This window comes from Bombina bombina, chromosome 3 (genome assembly GCF_027579735.1).
Source record: "Bombina bombina isolate aBomBom1 chromosome 3, aBomBom1.pri, whole genome shotgun sequence".
NCBI classification, from domain to species: Eukaryota; Metazoa; Chordata; class Amphibia; order Anura; family Bombinatoridae; genus Bombina; species Bombina bombina.
In genome coordinates this window covers 1,138,019,912-1,138,036,349 of record NC_069501.1, presented here as the reverse complement: position 1 = coordinate 1,138,036,349, position 16,438 = coordinate 1,138,019,912, and the positions used below count along the sequence as shown (strand labels likewise).

General features: G+C 42.3%; 1 protein-coding gene across 1 annotated transcript in view; it reads left to right on the top strand.

Moving 5' to 3' along the window:
* SKA3 (spindle and kinetochore associated complex subunit 3) overlaps window positions 1-16,438 on the top strand; it is a 668,958-nt gene that overhangs the window by 580,183 nt on the left and 72,337 nt on the right. The window contains exon 9 of the mRNA XM_053708518.1: window positions 15,790-15,897. Within this exon, the coding sequence (XP_053564493.1) occupies window positions 15,790-15,897 (108 nt within the window). The remainder of the gene's footprint in view (window positions 1-15,789; window positions 15,898-16,438) is intronic.

The window sequence follows — 16,438 nt, the reverse complement described above, 5'->3', positions numbered from 1 at the left end:
CCATCAGGGAGGGACAAGGAGTTCCCTAGCGATGATGGAAGTCTCAAAGATAATTCGCTGGGCAGAGTCTCACTCTTGCCACCTGTCAGCGATCCACATCCCAGGCGTGGAGAACTGGGAGGCGGATTTCCTAAGTCGCCAGACTTTTCATCCGTGGGAGTGGGAACTTCATCCGGAGGTATTTGCCCAACTGCTTCGGCGTTGGGGCAAACCAGATCTGGATCTCATGGCGTCTCGCCAGAACACCAAGCTTCTTTGTTACGGATCCAGGTCCAGGGACCCGGGAGCGGTTCTGATAGATGCTCTGACAGCACCTTGGGTCTTCAACATGGCTTATGTGTTTCCACCCTTCCCGATGCTTCCTCGATTGATTGCCAGGATCAAACAGGAGAGAGCATCGGTGATTCTAATAGCGCCTGCGTGGCCACGCAGGACCTGGTATGCAGATCTAGTGGACATGTCGTCCTGTCCACCATGGTCTCTGCCTCTGAGACAGGACCTTCTGGTTCAGGGTCCTTTCAAACATCCAAATCTAATTTCTCTGAGGCTGACTGCATGGAGATTGAACGCTTGATTCTATCAAAGCGTGGATTCTCGGAGTCAGTGATTGATACCTTAATACAGGCTAGGAAACCTGTTACCAGGAAGATCTACCATAAAATATGGCGTAAATACTTGCATTGGTGCGAATCCAAGAGTTACTCATGGAGTAAGGTTAGGATTCCTAGGATATTGTCTTTTCTACAAGAAGGTTTAGAAAAGGGTTTATCTGCTAGTTCGTTAAAGGGACAGATCTCAGCTCTGTCCATCCTTTTACACAAACGTCTGTCAGAAGTTCCAGACGTTCAGGCTTTTTGTCAGGCTTTGGCCAGGATTAAGCCTGTGTTTAAAACTGTTGCTCCTCCATGGAGCTTAAACTTAGTTCTTAATGTCTTACAGGGTGTTCCGTTTGAACCCCTTCATTCCATTGATATCAAGCTGTTATCTTGGAAAGTTCTTTTTTTGATGGCTATTTCCTCGGCTCGAAGAGTCTCTGAGTTATCGGCCTTACATTGTGATTCTCCTTATCTGATTTTTCATTCAGACAAGGTAGTTCTGCGTACTAGACCTGGGTTCTTACCTAAGGTAGTCACTAACAGGAATATCAATCAAGAGATTGTTGTTCCATCATTGTGCCCTAACCCTTCTTCAAAGAAGGAACGACTTCTGCACAATTTGGACGTCGTCCGTGCCTTGAAATTTTATTTGCAGGCAACTAAAGATTTTCGACAAACTTCTTCCCTGTTTGTCGTTTATTCTGGACAGAGGAGAGGTCAAAAGGCTTCGGCTACCTCTCTCTCCTTCTGGCTTCGTAGCATAATACGTTTAGCCTATGAGACTGCTGGACAGCAGCCTCCTGAAAGAATTACAGCTCATTCTACCAGAGCTGTGGCTTCCACTTGGGCCTTTAAAAATGAGGCCTCTGTTGAACAGATTTGCAAGGCTGCAACTTGGTCTTCACTTCACACCTTTTCAAAATTTTACAAATTTGACACTTTTGCTTCTTCGGAGGCTGTTTTTGGGAGAAAGGTTCTTCAGGCAGTGGTTCCTTCCGTGTAAAGGTCCTGCCTGTCCCTCCCGTCATCCGTGTACTTTTAGCTTTGGTATTGGTATCCCATAAGTAATGGATGACCCGTGGACTGACTACACTTAACAGGAGAAAACATAATTTATGCTTACCTGATAAATTCCTTTCTCCTGTAGTGTAGTCAGTCCACGGCCCGCCCTGTTTTTACGGCAGGTCTAAATTTTAATTAAACTCCAGTCACCACTGCACCTTATAGTTTCTCCTTTCTCGTTGGTTTCGGTCGAATGACTGGGAATGAGGTAGAGGGGAGGAGCTATATAGCAGCTCTGCTTGGGTGATCCTCTTGCACTTCCTGTTAGGGAGGAGATATAATCCCATAAGTAATGGATGACCCGTGGACTGACTACACTACAGGAGAAAGGAATTTATCAGGTAAGCATAAATTATGTTTTTCATCATATCTTATAATTTACTATAAAACAAATTATAAAATATGAGGAAAAAATGTAAAAAAACACACTTTTTCTAACTTTGACCCCCAAAATCTGTTACACATCTACAACCACCAAAAAACACCCATGCTAAATAGTTTCTAAATTTTGTCCTGAGTTTAGAAATACTCAATGTTTACATGTTCTTTGCTTTTTTTTTTACAAATTATAGGGCAATAAGTACAAGTAGCACTTTGCTATTTCAAAACCACTTTTTTTCAAAATTAGCGCTAGTTACATTGGGACACTGATATCTTTCAGGAATCCCTGAATATCCCTTGACATGTATATATTTTTTTTTAGAAGACATCCCAATGTATTGATCTAGGCCCATTTTGGTATATTTCATGCCACCATTTCACCGCCAAATGAGATCAAATAAAAAAAATTGTTCACTTTTTCACAATTTTTTTCACAAACTTTAGGTTTCTCACTGAAATTATTTGCAAACAACATGTGCAATTATGGCATAGATGGTTGTAAACGCTTCTCTGGGATCCCCTTTGTTCAGAAATAGCAGACATATATGGCTTTGGCGTTGCATTTTGGTAATTAGAAGGCCGCTAAATGCCACTGCGCACCACACGTGTATTATGCCCAGCAGTGAAAGGGTTAATTAGGGAGCATGTAGGGAGCTTCTAGGGTTAATTTTAGTGTAGTGTAGTAGACAACCCCAAGTATGGATCTAGGCCCATCTTGGTATATTTCATGCCACCATTTCACCGCCAAATGTGATCAAATTAAAAAAAAACATAAAATTTTTCACAATTTTAGGTTTCTCACTGAAATTTACAAACAGCTTGTGCAATTATGGCACAAATGGTTGTAAAAGCTTCTCTGGGATCCCCTTTGTTCAGAAATAGCAGACATATATGGCTTTGGCGTTGCTTCTTGGTAATTAGAAGGCCCATAATGCAGCTGCGCACTACACGTGTATTATGCCCAGCAGTGAAGGGGTTAATTATGGAGCTTGTAGGGTTAATTTTAGCTTTAGTGTAGTAGACAACCCAAAGTATTGATCTAGGCCCATTTTGGTATATTTCATGCCACCATTTCCCCGCCAAATGCGATCAAATAAAAACAAAACGTTCACTTTTTCACAAACTTTCTCACTGAAATTATTTACAAACAGCTTGTGCAATTATGGCACAAATGGTTGTAAATGCTTCTCTGGGATCCCCTTTGTTCAGAAATAGCAGACATATATGGCTTTGGCGTTGCTTTTTGGTAATTAGAAGGCTGCTAAATAACGCTGGGCATCACACGTGAATTATGTCTAGCAGTGAAGGGGTTAATTAGGGAGCTTGCAGGGTTAATTTTAGCTTTAATGTAAGGATCAGCCTCCCACCTGACACATCACACCCCCTGATCCCTCCCAAACAGCTCTCTTCCCTCCCCCACCCCACAATTGTCCCCGCCATCTTAAGAACTGTCAGAAAGTCTGCCAGTACTAAAATAAAAGGTATTTTTAAAAAAAATAAAAATAATTTATAGCATATTTACATATGCTGATGTGTAGGACCCCCCCAAAAGGCTCTCTAACCCTCCCCCTCTACCTTATTGGTAGCCATCTTGGGTACTGGCAGCTGTCTGACAGTACCCAGTTTACTAAAAAAACCTGCTTTTTTTATATTTTATTAATTTTTTCTGTAGTGTAGCTTTCCCCCAGCCAAAGAGCAGCCCCCACCCCCTCCCAGATCCCTTAGATGCATTTTTACATTGATTTTTTGCCCACTCTATCCCACTTTTTTTTTTTTTAATTTCTGTAGTGTAGCCGTTCCCACCCGCTTCCACCCCGTGCACGTGCGCGCGCCTCACACCCACGATCCCGCCCCCCCCCCCCCCCACGTCATATGGCCCATCGATGGCCGCCCACCCGCCTCCCACGTGAGCTCCCACCTCTCTGCATCGGATGGCCAAGGGGTGTTATTGCAGGATGCCTCAATATCGAGGCATCACTGCATCACTAGGGCTGGGTGATATGGGCAAAAAAAAAAAAAAAATTGCGATTTAATCGCGATTTTCTTATAAATGACTAGAACACCTTCATTTCTCTTGTTAAGTGTATCCAGTCCACGGATCATCCATTACTTGTGGGATATTCTCCTTCCCAACAGGAAGTTGCAAGAGGACCCACAGCAGAGCTGCTATATAGCTCCTCCCCTAACTGCCATATCCAGTCATTCTCTTGCAACTCTCAACAAAGATGGACGTAGTAAGAGGAGAGTGGTGTATTATAGTTAGTTTCTTAACTTCAATCAAAAGTTTGTTATTTTTAAATGGTACCGGAGTGTACTGTTTTATCAAAGGCAGCATTAAAAGAAGAATCTGCCTGTGATTTCTATGATCTTAGCAGAAGTAACTAAGATCCATTGCCGTTCTCACATATTCTGAGGAGTGAGGTAACTTCAGAGAGGGAATGGCGTGCAGGTTTTCCTGCAATAAGGTATGTGCAGTAAACATATTTCTAGGGATGGAACTTGCTAGAAAAATGCTGCTGATACCGGATTAATGTAAGTTAAGCCTAAATGCAGTGATTTAATAGCGACTGGTATCAGGCTTATTAACAGAGATACATACTCTTATAAAAGTGTAATATAAAACGTTTGCTGGCATGTTTAATCGTTTTTATATATGCTTTGGTGATAAAACTTATTGGGGCCTAGTTTTTTCCACATGGCTGGCTTTATTTTTGCCTAGAAACAGAGGCTTTCCACTGTTATAGTATAAAAGTTACAGTTGGTGCAGTTAAAATTACAAACTGTGACATTCAGCTTCCCTCAGCAGTCCCCTGCATGCTATAGGACATCTCTGATGGGCTCAAAAGGCTTCAAAAGTAGGAGCTGTGGCAGTTGTTATGACTGTTTAAAAAACATATTTTTCGTTTTGTTAATCTGTTTTTTGTATTAAGGGGTTAATCATCCATTTGCAAGTGGGTGCAATGCTCTGCTAACTTGTTACATACACTGTAAAAACTTCACTGTTATTTCAAATTTTGCCAAAATTTGTTTCTCTTAAAGACACAGTAACGTTTTTTTATATTGCTTGTTAACTTTGTTTAAAGTGTTTTCCAAGCTTGCTAGTCTCATTGCTAGTCTGTACAAACATGTCTGACACAAAGGAAACTACTTGTTCATTATGTTTAAAAGCCATGGTGGAGCCCCATAGCATAATGTGTACTAAATGTATTGATTTCACCTTAAACAGTAAAGATCAGTCTTTATCTATAAAAGAATTGTCACCAGAGGGGTCTGTCGAGGGGGAAGTTATGCCGACTAACTCTCCCCACGTGTCGGACCCTTCGCCTCCCGCTCGAGGGACGCACGCTAATATGGCGCCAAGTACATCAGGGATGCCCATAGCGATTAGTTTGCAGGATATGGCTGCAATCATGAATAATACCCTGTCACAGGTATTAGCCAGATTGCCTGAATTGAGAGGCAAGCGCGATAGCTCTGGGGTTAGACGAGATACAGAGCGCGTAGATGCTGTAAGAGCCATGTCTGATACTGCGTCACAATATGCAGAACCTGAGGACGGAGAGCTTCAGTCTGTGGGTGACGTCTCTGAATCGGGGAGACCTGATTCAGGATTTCTAATTTTAAATTTAAGCTTGAGAACCTCCGTGTGTTACTTGGTGAGGTATTAGCTGCTCTGAATGACTGTGACACAATTGCAGTGCCAGAGAAATTGTGTAGGCTGGATAAATACTATGCAGTGCCGGTGAGTACTGATGTTTTTCCAATACCTAAAAGGCTTACAGAAATTATTAGTAAGGAGTGGGATAGACCCGGTGTGCCCTTTTCCCCACCTCCTATATTTAGAAAAATGTTTCCAATAGATGCCACTACACGGGACTTATGGCAGACAGTCCCTAAGGTGGAGGGAGCAGTTTCTACTTTAGCAAAGCGTACCATTATCCCGGTTGAGGACAGTTGTGCTTTTTCAGATACAATGGATAAAAAATTAGAGGGTTACCTTAAGAAAATGTTTATTCAACAAGGTTTTTATTTTACAGCCCCTTGCATGCATTGCGCCTGTCACTGCTGCGGCAGCGTTCTGGTTTGAGGCCCTGGAAGAGGCCATCCATACAGCTCCATTGACTGAAATTATTGACAAGCTTAGAACACTTAAGCTAGCTAACTCATTTGTTTCTGATGCCATTGTTCATTTGACTAAACTAACGGCTAAGAATTCCGGATTCTCCATCCAGGCGCGTAGGGCGCTATGGCTTAAATCCTGGTCAGCTGATGTGACTTCAAAGTCTAAATTACTTAACATTCCTTTCAAGGGGCAGACCTTATTCGGGCCTGGTTTGAAAGAAATTATTGCTGACATTACTGGAGGTAAGGGTCATACCCTTCCTCAGGACCGGGCCAAATCAAGGGCCAAACAGTCTAATTTTCGTGCCTTTCGAAATTTCAAGGCAGGTGCAGGATCAGCTCCCTCTACTTCAAAACAAGAGGGGACTTTTCCTCAATCTAAGCAGGCCTGGAAACCTACCCAGTCCTGGAACAAGGGCAAGCAGGCCGAAAGCCTGCTGCTGCCTCCAAGACAGCATGAAGGAGCGGCCCCCTATCCGACAACGGATCTAGTAGGGGGCAGACTCTCTCTCTTCGCCCAGGCGTGGGCAAGAGATGTTCAGGATCCCTGGGCGTTGGAGATCATATCTCAGGGATATCTTCTGGACTTCAAAGCTTCTCCCCCACAAGGGAGATTTCACCTTTCAAGATTATCTGCAAACCAGATAAAGAAAGAGGCATTCCTAAGCTGCGTGCAAGACCTCCTTGTAATGGGAGTGATCCATCCAGTTCCGCGGACGGAACAAGGACAGGGGTTTTATTCAAATCTGTTTGTGGTTCCCAAAAAAGAGGGAACCTTCAGACCAATTTTGGATCTAAAGATCCTAAACAAATTCCTCAGAGTTCCATCATTCAAGATGGAAACTATTCGAACCATTTTACCCATGATCCAAGAGGGTCAGTACATGACCACAGTGGACTTAAAGGATGCCTACCTTCACATTCCGATCCACAAGAATCATCATCGGTTCCTGAGGTTTGCCTTTCTAGACAGGCATTACCAGTTTGTAGCTCTTCCATTCGGGTTGGCTACAGCCCCAAGAATTTTTACAAAGGTTCTGGGCTCACTTCTGGCGGTTCTAAGACCGCGAGGCATAGCAGTGGCTCCTTACCTAGACGACATCCTGATACAGGCGTCAAGCTTTCAAATTGCCAAGTCTCATACAGAGATAGTTCTGGCATTTCTGAGGTCGCATGGGTGGAAAGTGAACGAAGAAAAGAGTTCTCTATCTCCTCTCACAAGGGTTTCCTTCCTAGGGACTCTGATAGATTCTATAGAAATGAAAATTTACCTGACGGAGTCCAGGTTATCAAAACTTCTAAATGCTTGCCGTGTTCTTCACTCCATCCCGCGCCCCACGGTGGCTCAGTGCATGGAAGTAATCGGCTTAATGGTAGCGGCGATGGACATAGTGCCATTTGCGCGCCTGCATCTCAGACCGCTGCAATTATGCATGCTCAGTCAGTGGAATGGGGATTACACAGATTTGTCCCCTCTACTAAATCTGGATCAGGAAACCAGAGATTCTCTTCTCTGGTGGTTATCTCGGGTCCATCTGTCCAAAGGTATGACCTTTCGCAGGCCAGATTGGACCATTGTAACAACAGACGCCAGCCTTCTAGGTTGGGGTGCAGTCTGGAACTCCCTGAAGGCTCAGGGTTCATGGACTCAGGTGGAGAAACTCCTCCCAATAAATATTCTGGAGTTAAGAGCAATATTCAATGCTCTTCTAGCTTGGCCTGGTTAGCAACACTGAGGTTCATCAGATTTCAGTCGGACAACATCACGACTGTGGCTTACATCATCCATCAAGGGGGGACCAGGAGTTCCCTAGCGATGTCAGAAGTCTCTAAGATAATTCGCTGGACAGAGACTCACTCTTGCCACCTATCAGCGATCCATATCCCAGGGGTAGAGAACTGGGAGGCGGATTTTCTAAGTCGTCAGACTTTTCATCCGGGGGAGTGGGAACTCCATCCGGAGGTGTTTGCTCAATTGGTTCTCCATTGGGGCAAACCAGAACTGGATCTCATGGCGTCTCGCCAGAACGCCAAGCTTCCTTGTTACGGATCCAGGTCCAGGGACCCAGAAGCGGCACTGATAGATGCTCTAGCAGCGCCTTGGTTCTTCAACCTGGCCTATGTGTTTCCACCATTTCCTCTGCTCCCTCGTCTGATTGCCAAAATCAAACAGGAGAGAGCATCAGTGATATTGATAGCGCCTGCGTGGCCACGCAGGACCTGGTATGCAGACCTAGTGGACATGTCATCCTTTCCACCATGGACTCTGCCTCTGAGACAAGACCTTCTAATACAAGGTCCTTTCAATCATCCGAATCTACTTTCTCTGAGACTGACTGCATGGAGATTGAACGCTTGATCCTATCAAAGCGTGGCTTCTCCGAGTCAGTAATTGATACCTTAATACAGGCACGAAAGCCTGTCACCAGCAAAATTTACCACAAGATTTGGCGTAAATATCTTCATTGGTGTGAATCCAAGAATTACTCATGGAGTAGGGTTAGGATTCCTAGGATATTGTCCTTCCTCCAAGAGGGTTTGGACAAAGGACTATCAGCTAGTTATTTAAAGGGACAGATCTCTGCTCTGTCTATTCTTTTACACAAGCGTCTGGCAGAAGTTCCAGACGTTCAGGCATTTTGTCAGGCTTTAGTTAGAATTAAGCCTGTGTTTAAACCTGTTGCTCCCCCATGGAGCTTAAACTTGGTTCTTAAAGTTCTTCAAGGGGTTCCGTTTGAACCCCTTCATTCTATTGATATCAAACTTCTATCATGGAAAGTTCTTTTTCTGATGGCTATTTCCTCGGCTCGAAGAGTCTCAGAGTTATCTGCCTTACATTGTGATTCTCCTTATCTGATCTTTCGTTCAGATAAAGTAGTTCTGCGTACAAAACCTGGGTTTTTACCTAAGGTGGTTTCAATCAAGAGATTGTTGTTCCATCATTATGCCCTAATCCTTCTTCAAAGAAGGAACGTCTTTTGCATAATCTGGACGTAGTCCGTGCATTGAAGTTTTACTTGCAGGCTACTAAAGATTTTCGCCAAACATCTCACCTGTTTGTTATTTACTCTGGACAGAGGAGAGGTCAAAAGGCCTCGGCAACCTCTCTTTCTTTTTGGCTTCGGAGTATAATCCGTTTAGCATATGAGACTGCTGGACAGCAGCCCCCTGAAAGAATTACAGCTCATTCTACTAGAGCTGTGGCGTCCACCTGGGCCTTTAAAAATGAGGCCTCTGTTGAACAGATTTGCAAGGCTGCGACTTGATCTTCGCTTCATACCTTTTCAAAATTTTACAAATTTGATACTTTTGCTTCTTAGGAGGGTGTTTTTGGGAGAAAGGTTCTACAGGCAGTGGTTCCTTCCGTTTAAGTTCCTGCCTTGTCCCTCCCATCATCCGTGTACTTAAGCTTTGGTATTGGTATCCCACAAGTAATGGATGATCCGTGGACTGGATACACTTAACAAGAGAAAACATAATTTATGCTTACCTGATAAATTTATTTCTCTTGTAGTGTATCCAGTCCACGGCCCGCCCTGTCCTTTTAAGGCAGGTCTAAATTTTAATTAAACTTCAGTCACCACTGCACCCTATGGTTTCTCCTTTCTCGGCTTGTTTCGGTCGAATGACTGGATATGGCAGTTAGGGGAGGAGCTATATAGCAGCTCTGCTGTGGGTGATCCTCTTGCAACTTCCTGTTGGGAAGGAGAATATCCCACAAGTAATGGATGATCCGTGGACTGGATACACTACAAGAGAAATAAATTTATCAGGTAAGCATAAATTATGTTTTTGCATTATAAAGTTTATTTAACACTACAGAATCTTATTGTACATGTTTCTCAATGTCCAATACACTCTTAGAGCATAAAAATACAAACCACAAAATAGTTCAAATAAAATTTGCTGCCTGTGATGTGATTAAATAGTAGCCACTAGCCAGTTATTAGGTCTTATGACACACAACATTGTCATGTTTTCTTGGACAGTCATTCTAACTGTGGACAGTGGTATGATTAACAAATGAAGCAGTGTAAGCCACATACACACACACATATATATATATATATATGTATGTATGTGTGTGTGTGTGTGTGTGTGTATATATATATATATATATATATATATATATATATATATATATATATATATATATATATAATTTTTTTTTTTCTTTTTTAAACATTTAAATTTGACTGAAAATGAGCCCTGCTCCTGTCCAGGAATCCATTACAGGCATATAGCAGTAGGGGTGGGGGGCTGCTCCTTTCAGAAATGCTGTGCCTTGCTGATATAAAATACATTGTAGATGCAGTTAAGTTAACCCAGCAGCTAATAGCAGAGGGGACTGCAGTTTTAGCCTTTTTGGGAGCCGTGGGGTTAACTGCATCTGCTATGTATTTAAGCCGTTTCTCAGAGAGCAGGAGATTGTGTGGGAGGTTCCATAATGTTTACATACCCTAAGTTTCAGACTGCAGACGTCCCTAGGGAGAAATATAGGTAAGTGGCTTTCTCTGCTCTTCATTCCTGCATGGGCTCTGCTTTTAGATTTCTAGATTGATCGGCTGCTTCTCAGAACAGAAAGTGAAAGTAAAAGAGCCATTTTACAAATGTGTGCTAAAAGCAGCCACTAGATGGAGCTGGTTTGCAAGAAATCACAAATAAATGAATGCATTACAGCCACTTTTAAAGGAATTTTTATGTAGGTTTTAAAATCGTGGCGATTAATCGCGGTTTTAAATCGCATATACGATTAATAGTGCAGCCATAGTAGGAATGTGTATCCCATATGTCACTAGCTCATGGACTCTTGCCAATATGAAAGAAATAAATTTATCAGGTAAGTTCTGACATAAATTTGTTTTCCCCTATATAACGAAACTATTTAGCTAACTGCTGTATACACTCTAGTTCCTTTGTAGAAAATCATGAATTGCTGGGGTAAATACATATATTTTATGTGGCATTTTCCAGCAATTTGGATACAATATTTTGTGTCCTGTGCCCATGTAAAATGGTATACTTTGCATTTACTAGGCATTATCTTAAAGGGACTGTAAACTTAAAAAATGTTACATAATTCTGCACATAGCGCAGAATTATGTAACATTATCTTAGCAATGGCTTTAAAAATTAAGATATTTTAGCCCCTAATGTAAAACTTACCTAGTTTCCTCTTTAGTCTGTTCTGATCAGGTCTTCCTTTCAAAAAGAGTTTGCGCTATTGGACTAAATGTAGCTCGCTCTGGTCTGGTAGTGTGAGCGAGCTACATTTAGTTCAATAGTGCAATCAGGCGCTCTGTGATTAGACAGCGTGCCCGCAAACCGCTTTTGATTGGAAGATACGATGAGTAGAGCCTGGAGAGGAAACGAGGTAAGTTTTACATTGGGGGCTAAAATCTCTAAAAAATTAAAATTTTTAAGCTGTCGCTAAGATAATGTTACATAATTCTGCACTATGATTCCAACAGAGCATGCAGTTTTCAATACGTTTCTGTTATCAATTTTTCTTTGTTTTCTTGTTATCTTTTGTTGAAAAACAGGGACATAAGTTCAGGAGCCTGCTAATGTTTGGAGCACTATATAGCAACAGTTTTGGAGAGAACTTGTAAACGCTTTCTTTCTAATGGCATGGAGAGTCAACAACGTCATTCCAATTACTAGTGGGATATTCAACTCCTGGCCAGCAGGAGGAGGCAAAGAGCACACAAGCAAAGCTGTTAAGTGTAACTTACCTTACCCATAATCCCCAGTCATTCTCTTTGCCTTTGTTAATGGAGGCTGTGCGAAGATGGTGTCTGAAGATTTTAATCTTTTTTTGGGTACTTTTCCCTGCAACAAGGATTAGGGGCTCTGCAATCTCTTTAGTAAGAGTAATGGTGGCTTTTAGCAGTTAGAAAGCGGCGAGGTTGTCTTTGCTTTATTTCTAACATTATTGCTACCCCTTCATAAAAAAACAGGGTTGGTTACTCTGATCTTTCTTTTTCTTCCGGTCCCTGATAGAGAGTGGAGTGTCTATTGCACCTAAGAAACTGTTCCTGCCCTGCAGCTGGATCCACAGGTAAGTGCATTTGCCTTTCAGGTACTGAAGGACAGTACTTGTGGAGTTAATCCCTCTACTGGATCTTATTATGGGACATGTTATAACCCCTAGGGGTTAATACTGGGCAGTCTGACTGGCACTGATTTAATAAGGGGTTAATCTTCCTCCTTTTTATTAAAAGACTGGCTGAGGGGTAGAGTCTATAGCTCATATTGTGGGGCCTTTTTATTTTTAGTGACCTATTGGTACATGAACGGTTGCAGGGAGTCTGTTACTAAGACGAGTGTTAGAGCCTGTGTCAGAATCTCGCTTCCTTTTGGTCTTGGCATGGCTCCCAAATTATTCACAAAGGTTCTGGGGGCTCTATTGGCGGTGATCAGATCCCAGGGTATCGCTGTGGCGCCTTACCTAGACGACATTCTGGTTCAGGCTTCATCTTTTCATCTTGCAAAATCTCATACAGAGATGTTGTTGTCTTTTCTATGTTCCTACGGGTGGAAAGTGAATCTGAAAAAGAGTGTCTAGTTCCAGATACAAGAGTGTGTTTCCTAGGGACAATCATAGATTCCTTGTCCATGAAGATTTTCCTGATGGATGTCAGAAAATCCAAGCTTCTTGCCTTTCTCTCTAGTCTGCTATTTGTCCATTAGTGGCTGAATGCATAGAGGTGATCGGTCTGATGGTGGCTTCCATGGACATCATTCCTTTTGCTCTGTTCCATCTGAGACCTCTGCAACTATGCATGCTCAGTCAGTGGAACGGAGACCATTCAGATTTATCACAGAGGATAGATCTGGATCCCCTAGCAAGAGACTCTCAAGGTGGATTTCACAGAAAAATCTGGCTCGGGGCACTTGCTTTCTGAGACCATCCTGGATGATTGTAACTACGGACGCCAGCCTATTAGGCTGGGGTGCTGTTTGGGGCTCTCTAAAAGCTCATGGCCTATGGACTCTGGAGGAGTCTTCTCTCCCCATAAACATCTTGCAATTAAGAGCAATTTTCAATGCCTTGGTAGCTTGGCCTCAATTTTCTTTATTTCGGTTTATCAGATTCCAGTCGGAAATCACCACCTCAGTGGCTTACATCAACCACCAGGGAGGATCTCGTAGTTACTTGGCTATGAAGGAGGTGACTCGCATTCTGCAGTGGGCGGAAGCTCACGATTGTTTACTATCTGCCATCTACATTCCATTAGTGGACAACTTTTTTCTGAGCAGACAGACTTTTCATCCCGGGAAGTAGGCCCTCCATCCGGAAGTGTTCTCTCAGATAACCCTCTGGTGGGGGATTCCGGAGTTGGATCTGATGGCGTCTCGTCAAAACGCCAAGCTTCCAAAGTACGGTTCAAGATCAAGAGATCCTCAGGCCGCTCTGTTAGATGCTCTAGTTGTTCCTTGGATCTTCTCTCTTGCATATCTGTTTCCTCCGTTTGCTCTCCTTCCACGACTCATTGCTCGTATAAAGCAGGAGAAAACATCAGTAATTCTAATAGCTCCTGCATGGCCTCGCATGATCTGGTTCGTGGATCTAGTGAAGATGTCATCTCTTCCACCTTGGAGGTTACCTCTGAGGAAGGACCTTCTAATCCAGGGTCCATTCCTCCATCCAAATTTAGATTCTCTGAAGCTGACTGCTTGGAGATTTAACGCCTAGTCCTGTCTAGACATGGTTTTTTGGAAGCGCTCATTGATACTATGCTTCAGGCTCGTAAACCTGTTACTTGCAAGATTTACCATAAGGTATGGCGTAAATACCTTCATTGGAGCAAATCTAAGGGTATCTTTTCTTCAGGAGCCTGGAGAAAGGTTTGTCAGTCAGTACTCTGAAGGGTCAGATTTCTGCACTGTCTATTCTTTTGCACAAACGTCTGGCAGATTTGCCAGATGTTGAGTCTTTTTGTCAGGCCCCGGTCAGTATCAGGCCTGTGTTGAAACCTGTTGCTCCTCCTTGGAGACTTAACCTAGTTCTCAAAGTTTTGCAGCAGGCTTCGTTTGAGCTGATGCATGTTGTTGGTATAAAATTATCTTGGAAGCTTTTGTTTCTTCTTGCTATTTCTTCCACTCGTAGAGAGTTTCTGAGCTTTCAGCTCTGTAGTGTGATTCCCTGTACCTTATTTTGCATGCAGATAAGGCAGTCCTTTGTACTAAATTGGGTTTCCTCCCTAAGGTGGTGTCGGATCAAAACATTTTTCAGGAAATTATTGTTCCTTCTTTTTGTCCTAATCCTTCTCATAAGGAATGTCTTTTGCATAACTTGGATGTTGTGTGTGTGCTATAAAATTGTATCTACAAGCTACTAAAGATTTTCGTCAATCTTCTGCCCTGTTTGTGGTTTTCTCTGGAAAGCGTAAGGGTCTGAAGGCAACTTTTGCTATCCTTTCCCTCTGGTTAAGAAGTATGATTCGTTTTGCTTATGAGACTGCTGGACAGCAGCCTCCTGAGAGAATTGCGGCTCATTCCACTAGGGCTGTTTCCTTATCTTGGGCTTTTAAAAATGAAGCTCCTGTGGAACAGATTTGCAAGGCGGCAACATGGTCCTCTTTTTGCATACTTTTTTCAAATTCTACAAATTTGATACTTTTACCTCGACTGAGGCCTCTTTTGGGGAGAAAGGTTCTTCAAGCGGTGGTGCCTTCTGTTTAGGTCCTCCTGCCTTGTTCTCCCTCCCTTTTCATTCCGTGTCCTCTAGCTTGGGTATTGGTTCCCACTAGTAATTGGAATGTCGTCGTGGACTCTCCATGCCATAGGAAAGAAAATAAAATGTATGCTTACCTGATACATTTCTTTCTTTCCGGGCATGGAGAGTCCACGACTCCGCCCTCTTTTTAAATTATAATTCGGCAGTTTTTTAGTAAACCTCAGGCACCTCTATACCCTTTGTGTTTCTTCTTTTTCCATTTTCCTTCGGCTAAATGACTGGGGATTATGGATAAGGGAAGTCACACTTAACAGCTTTGCTGGGGTTCTCTTTGCCTCCTCCTGCTGGCCAGGAGTTGAATATCCCACTAGTAATTGGAATGACGTTGTGGACTCTCTATGCCCAACTCAATGTTTTTTACTTTGCAAAAATATATATAAAATGTATTTATTTTAATAGTTGCTTGGCGAACTACTACCTTAGTTACCTTTAGAAGACCTGCACATCACTTGTTATTTTTTTGTTTTTTTTTTAACAAAAGGGTGTTTGCTTTTGTCTCACATGCCCTCTCCACTTTCCACCAATGTGGGTAAAACTTTGTTTCCGCCAATAAGTAATCACTTTTGTCACAATAGATCTTAAGAGAAAACATGACTGATAAATCTTTTCTTCATGTCCAGCATAACCATGCATTTAGCCATGTTTATTTTGAGCCTCAATTTTTTGTTGTGGTTTGTATTGTGCTGTTCTTTCCACTCACAACTTAGTTATACATACAAACTGGATTGGGACATAGCGATCATATTGACAAAAACCATAACTACAGTGTAAACCTCTACATGTAGACAATGAGCCACATCATATCCCATATCATTTGATTTGCTGTTTACCCTAACATGAATAGATTCCTTGTAACATTTTTCTTTCATTTTTTTTTCGTTGAAGTATAATATGAAGCCATCCTCTCCTCCAAAGGTAGCGGAATATGAAAAAATGTTTTGGACACCTACTCGTCCTGAAATGACCACCTACATACCAGAGGACATTACACAGGTTTATTATTTATTGTCAAAAGTACATTTTGTGATTTTAATTTTTTTTTTTTTATGAAAGGGACAAAATTATTTCTCAAATGGCTCATAGGAAGACATGGTTAGTGTTACACAAAGAGTAGCCCTAAGTTATACAATCTGCTAATTGCCAGCATGTACATGACCTCTTCTATCAGACCCACATAGTATGCAGTACTTTCTCTGCAAATTTATACACAAAACAGTTAGTTTTTTGTAGATCCTAATGGTTGTTGTATTTTTTTATTATTATTATTACTACTTGATTTAAAAATTCTATCATTTGTTTCCAACCAGTTCTTTCTTTCGTAAAATGATGATGGCCCACAGTCCTCTATAACATATGGATATATTTCCATCTAAAGGGGAGGAGAGTCCACTGCTTCATTCATTACTGTTAGGAATTAAGAACCTGGCCACCAGAAGGAGGCAAAGCCACCCCAGCCAAAGGCTTAAATTCCTCCCCCACTTCCCTTATCCCCCAGTCATTCTTTGCCTTTCGACACAGGAGGATGGCAGAGAAG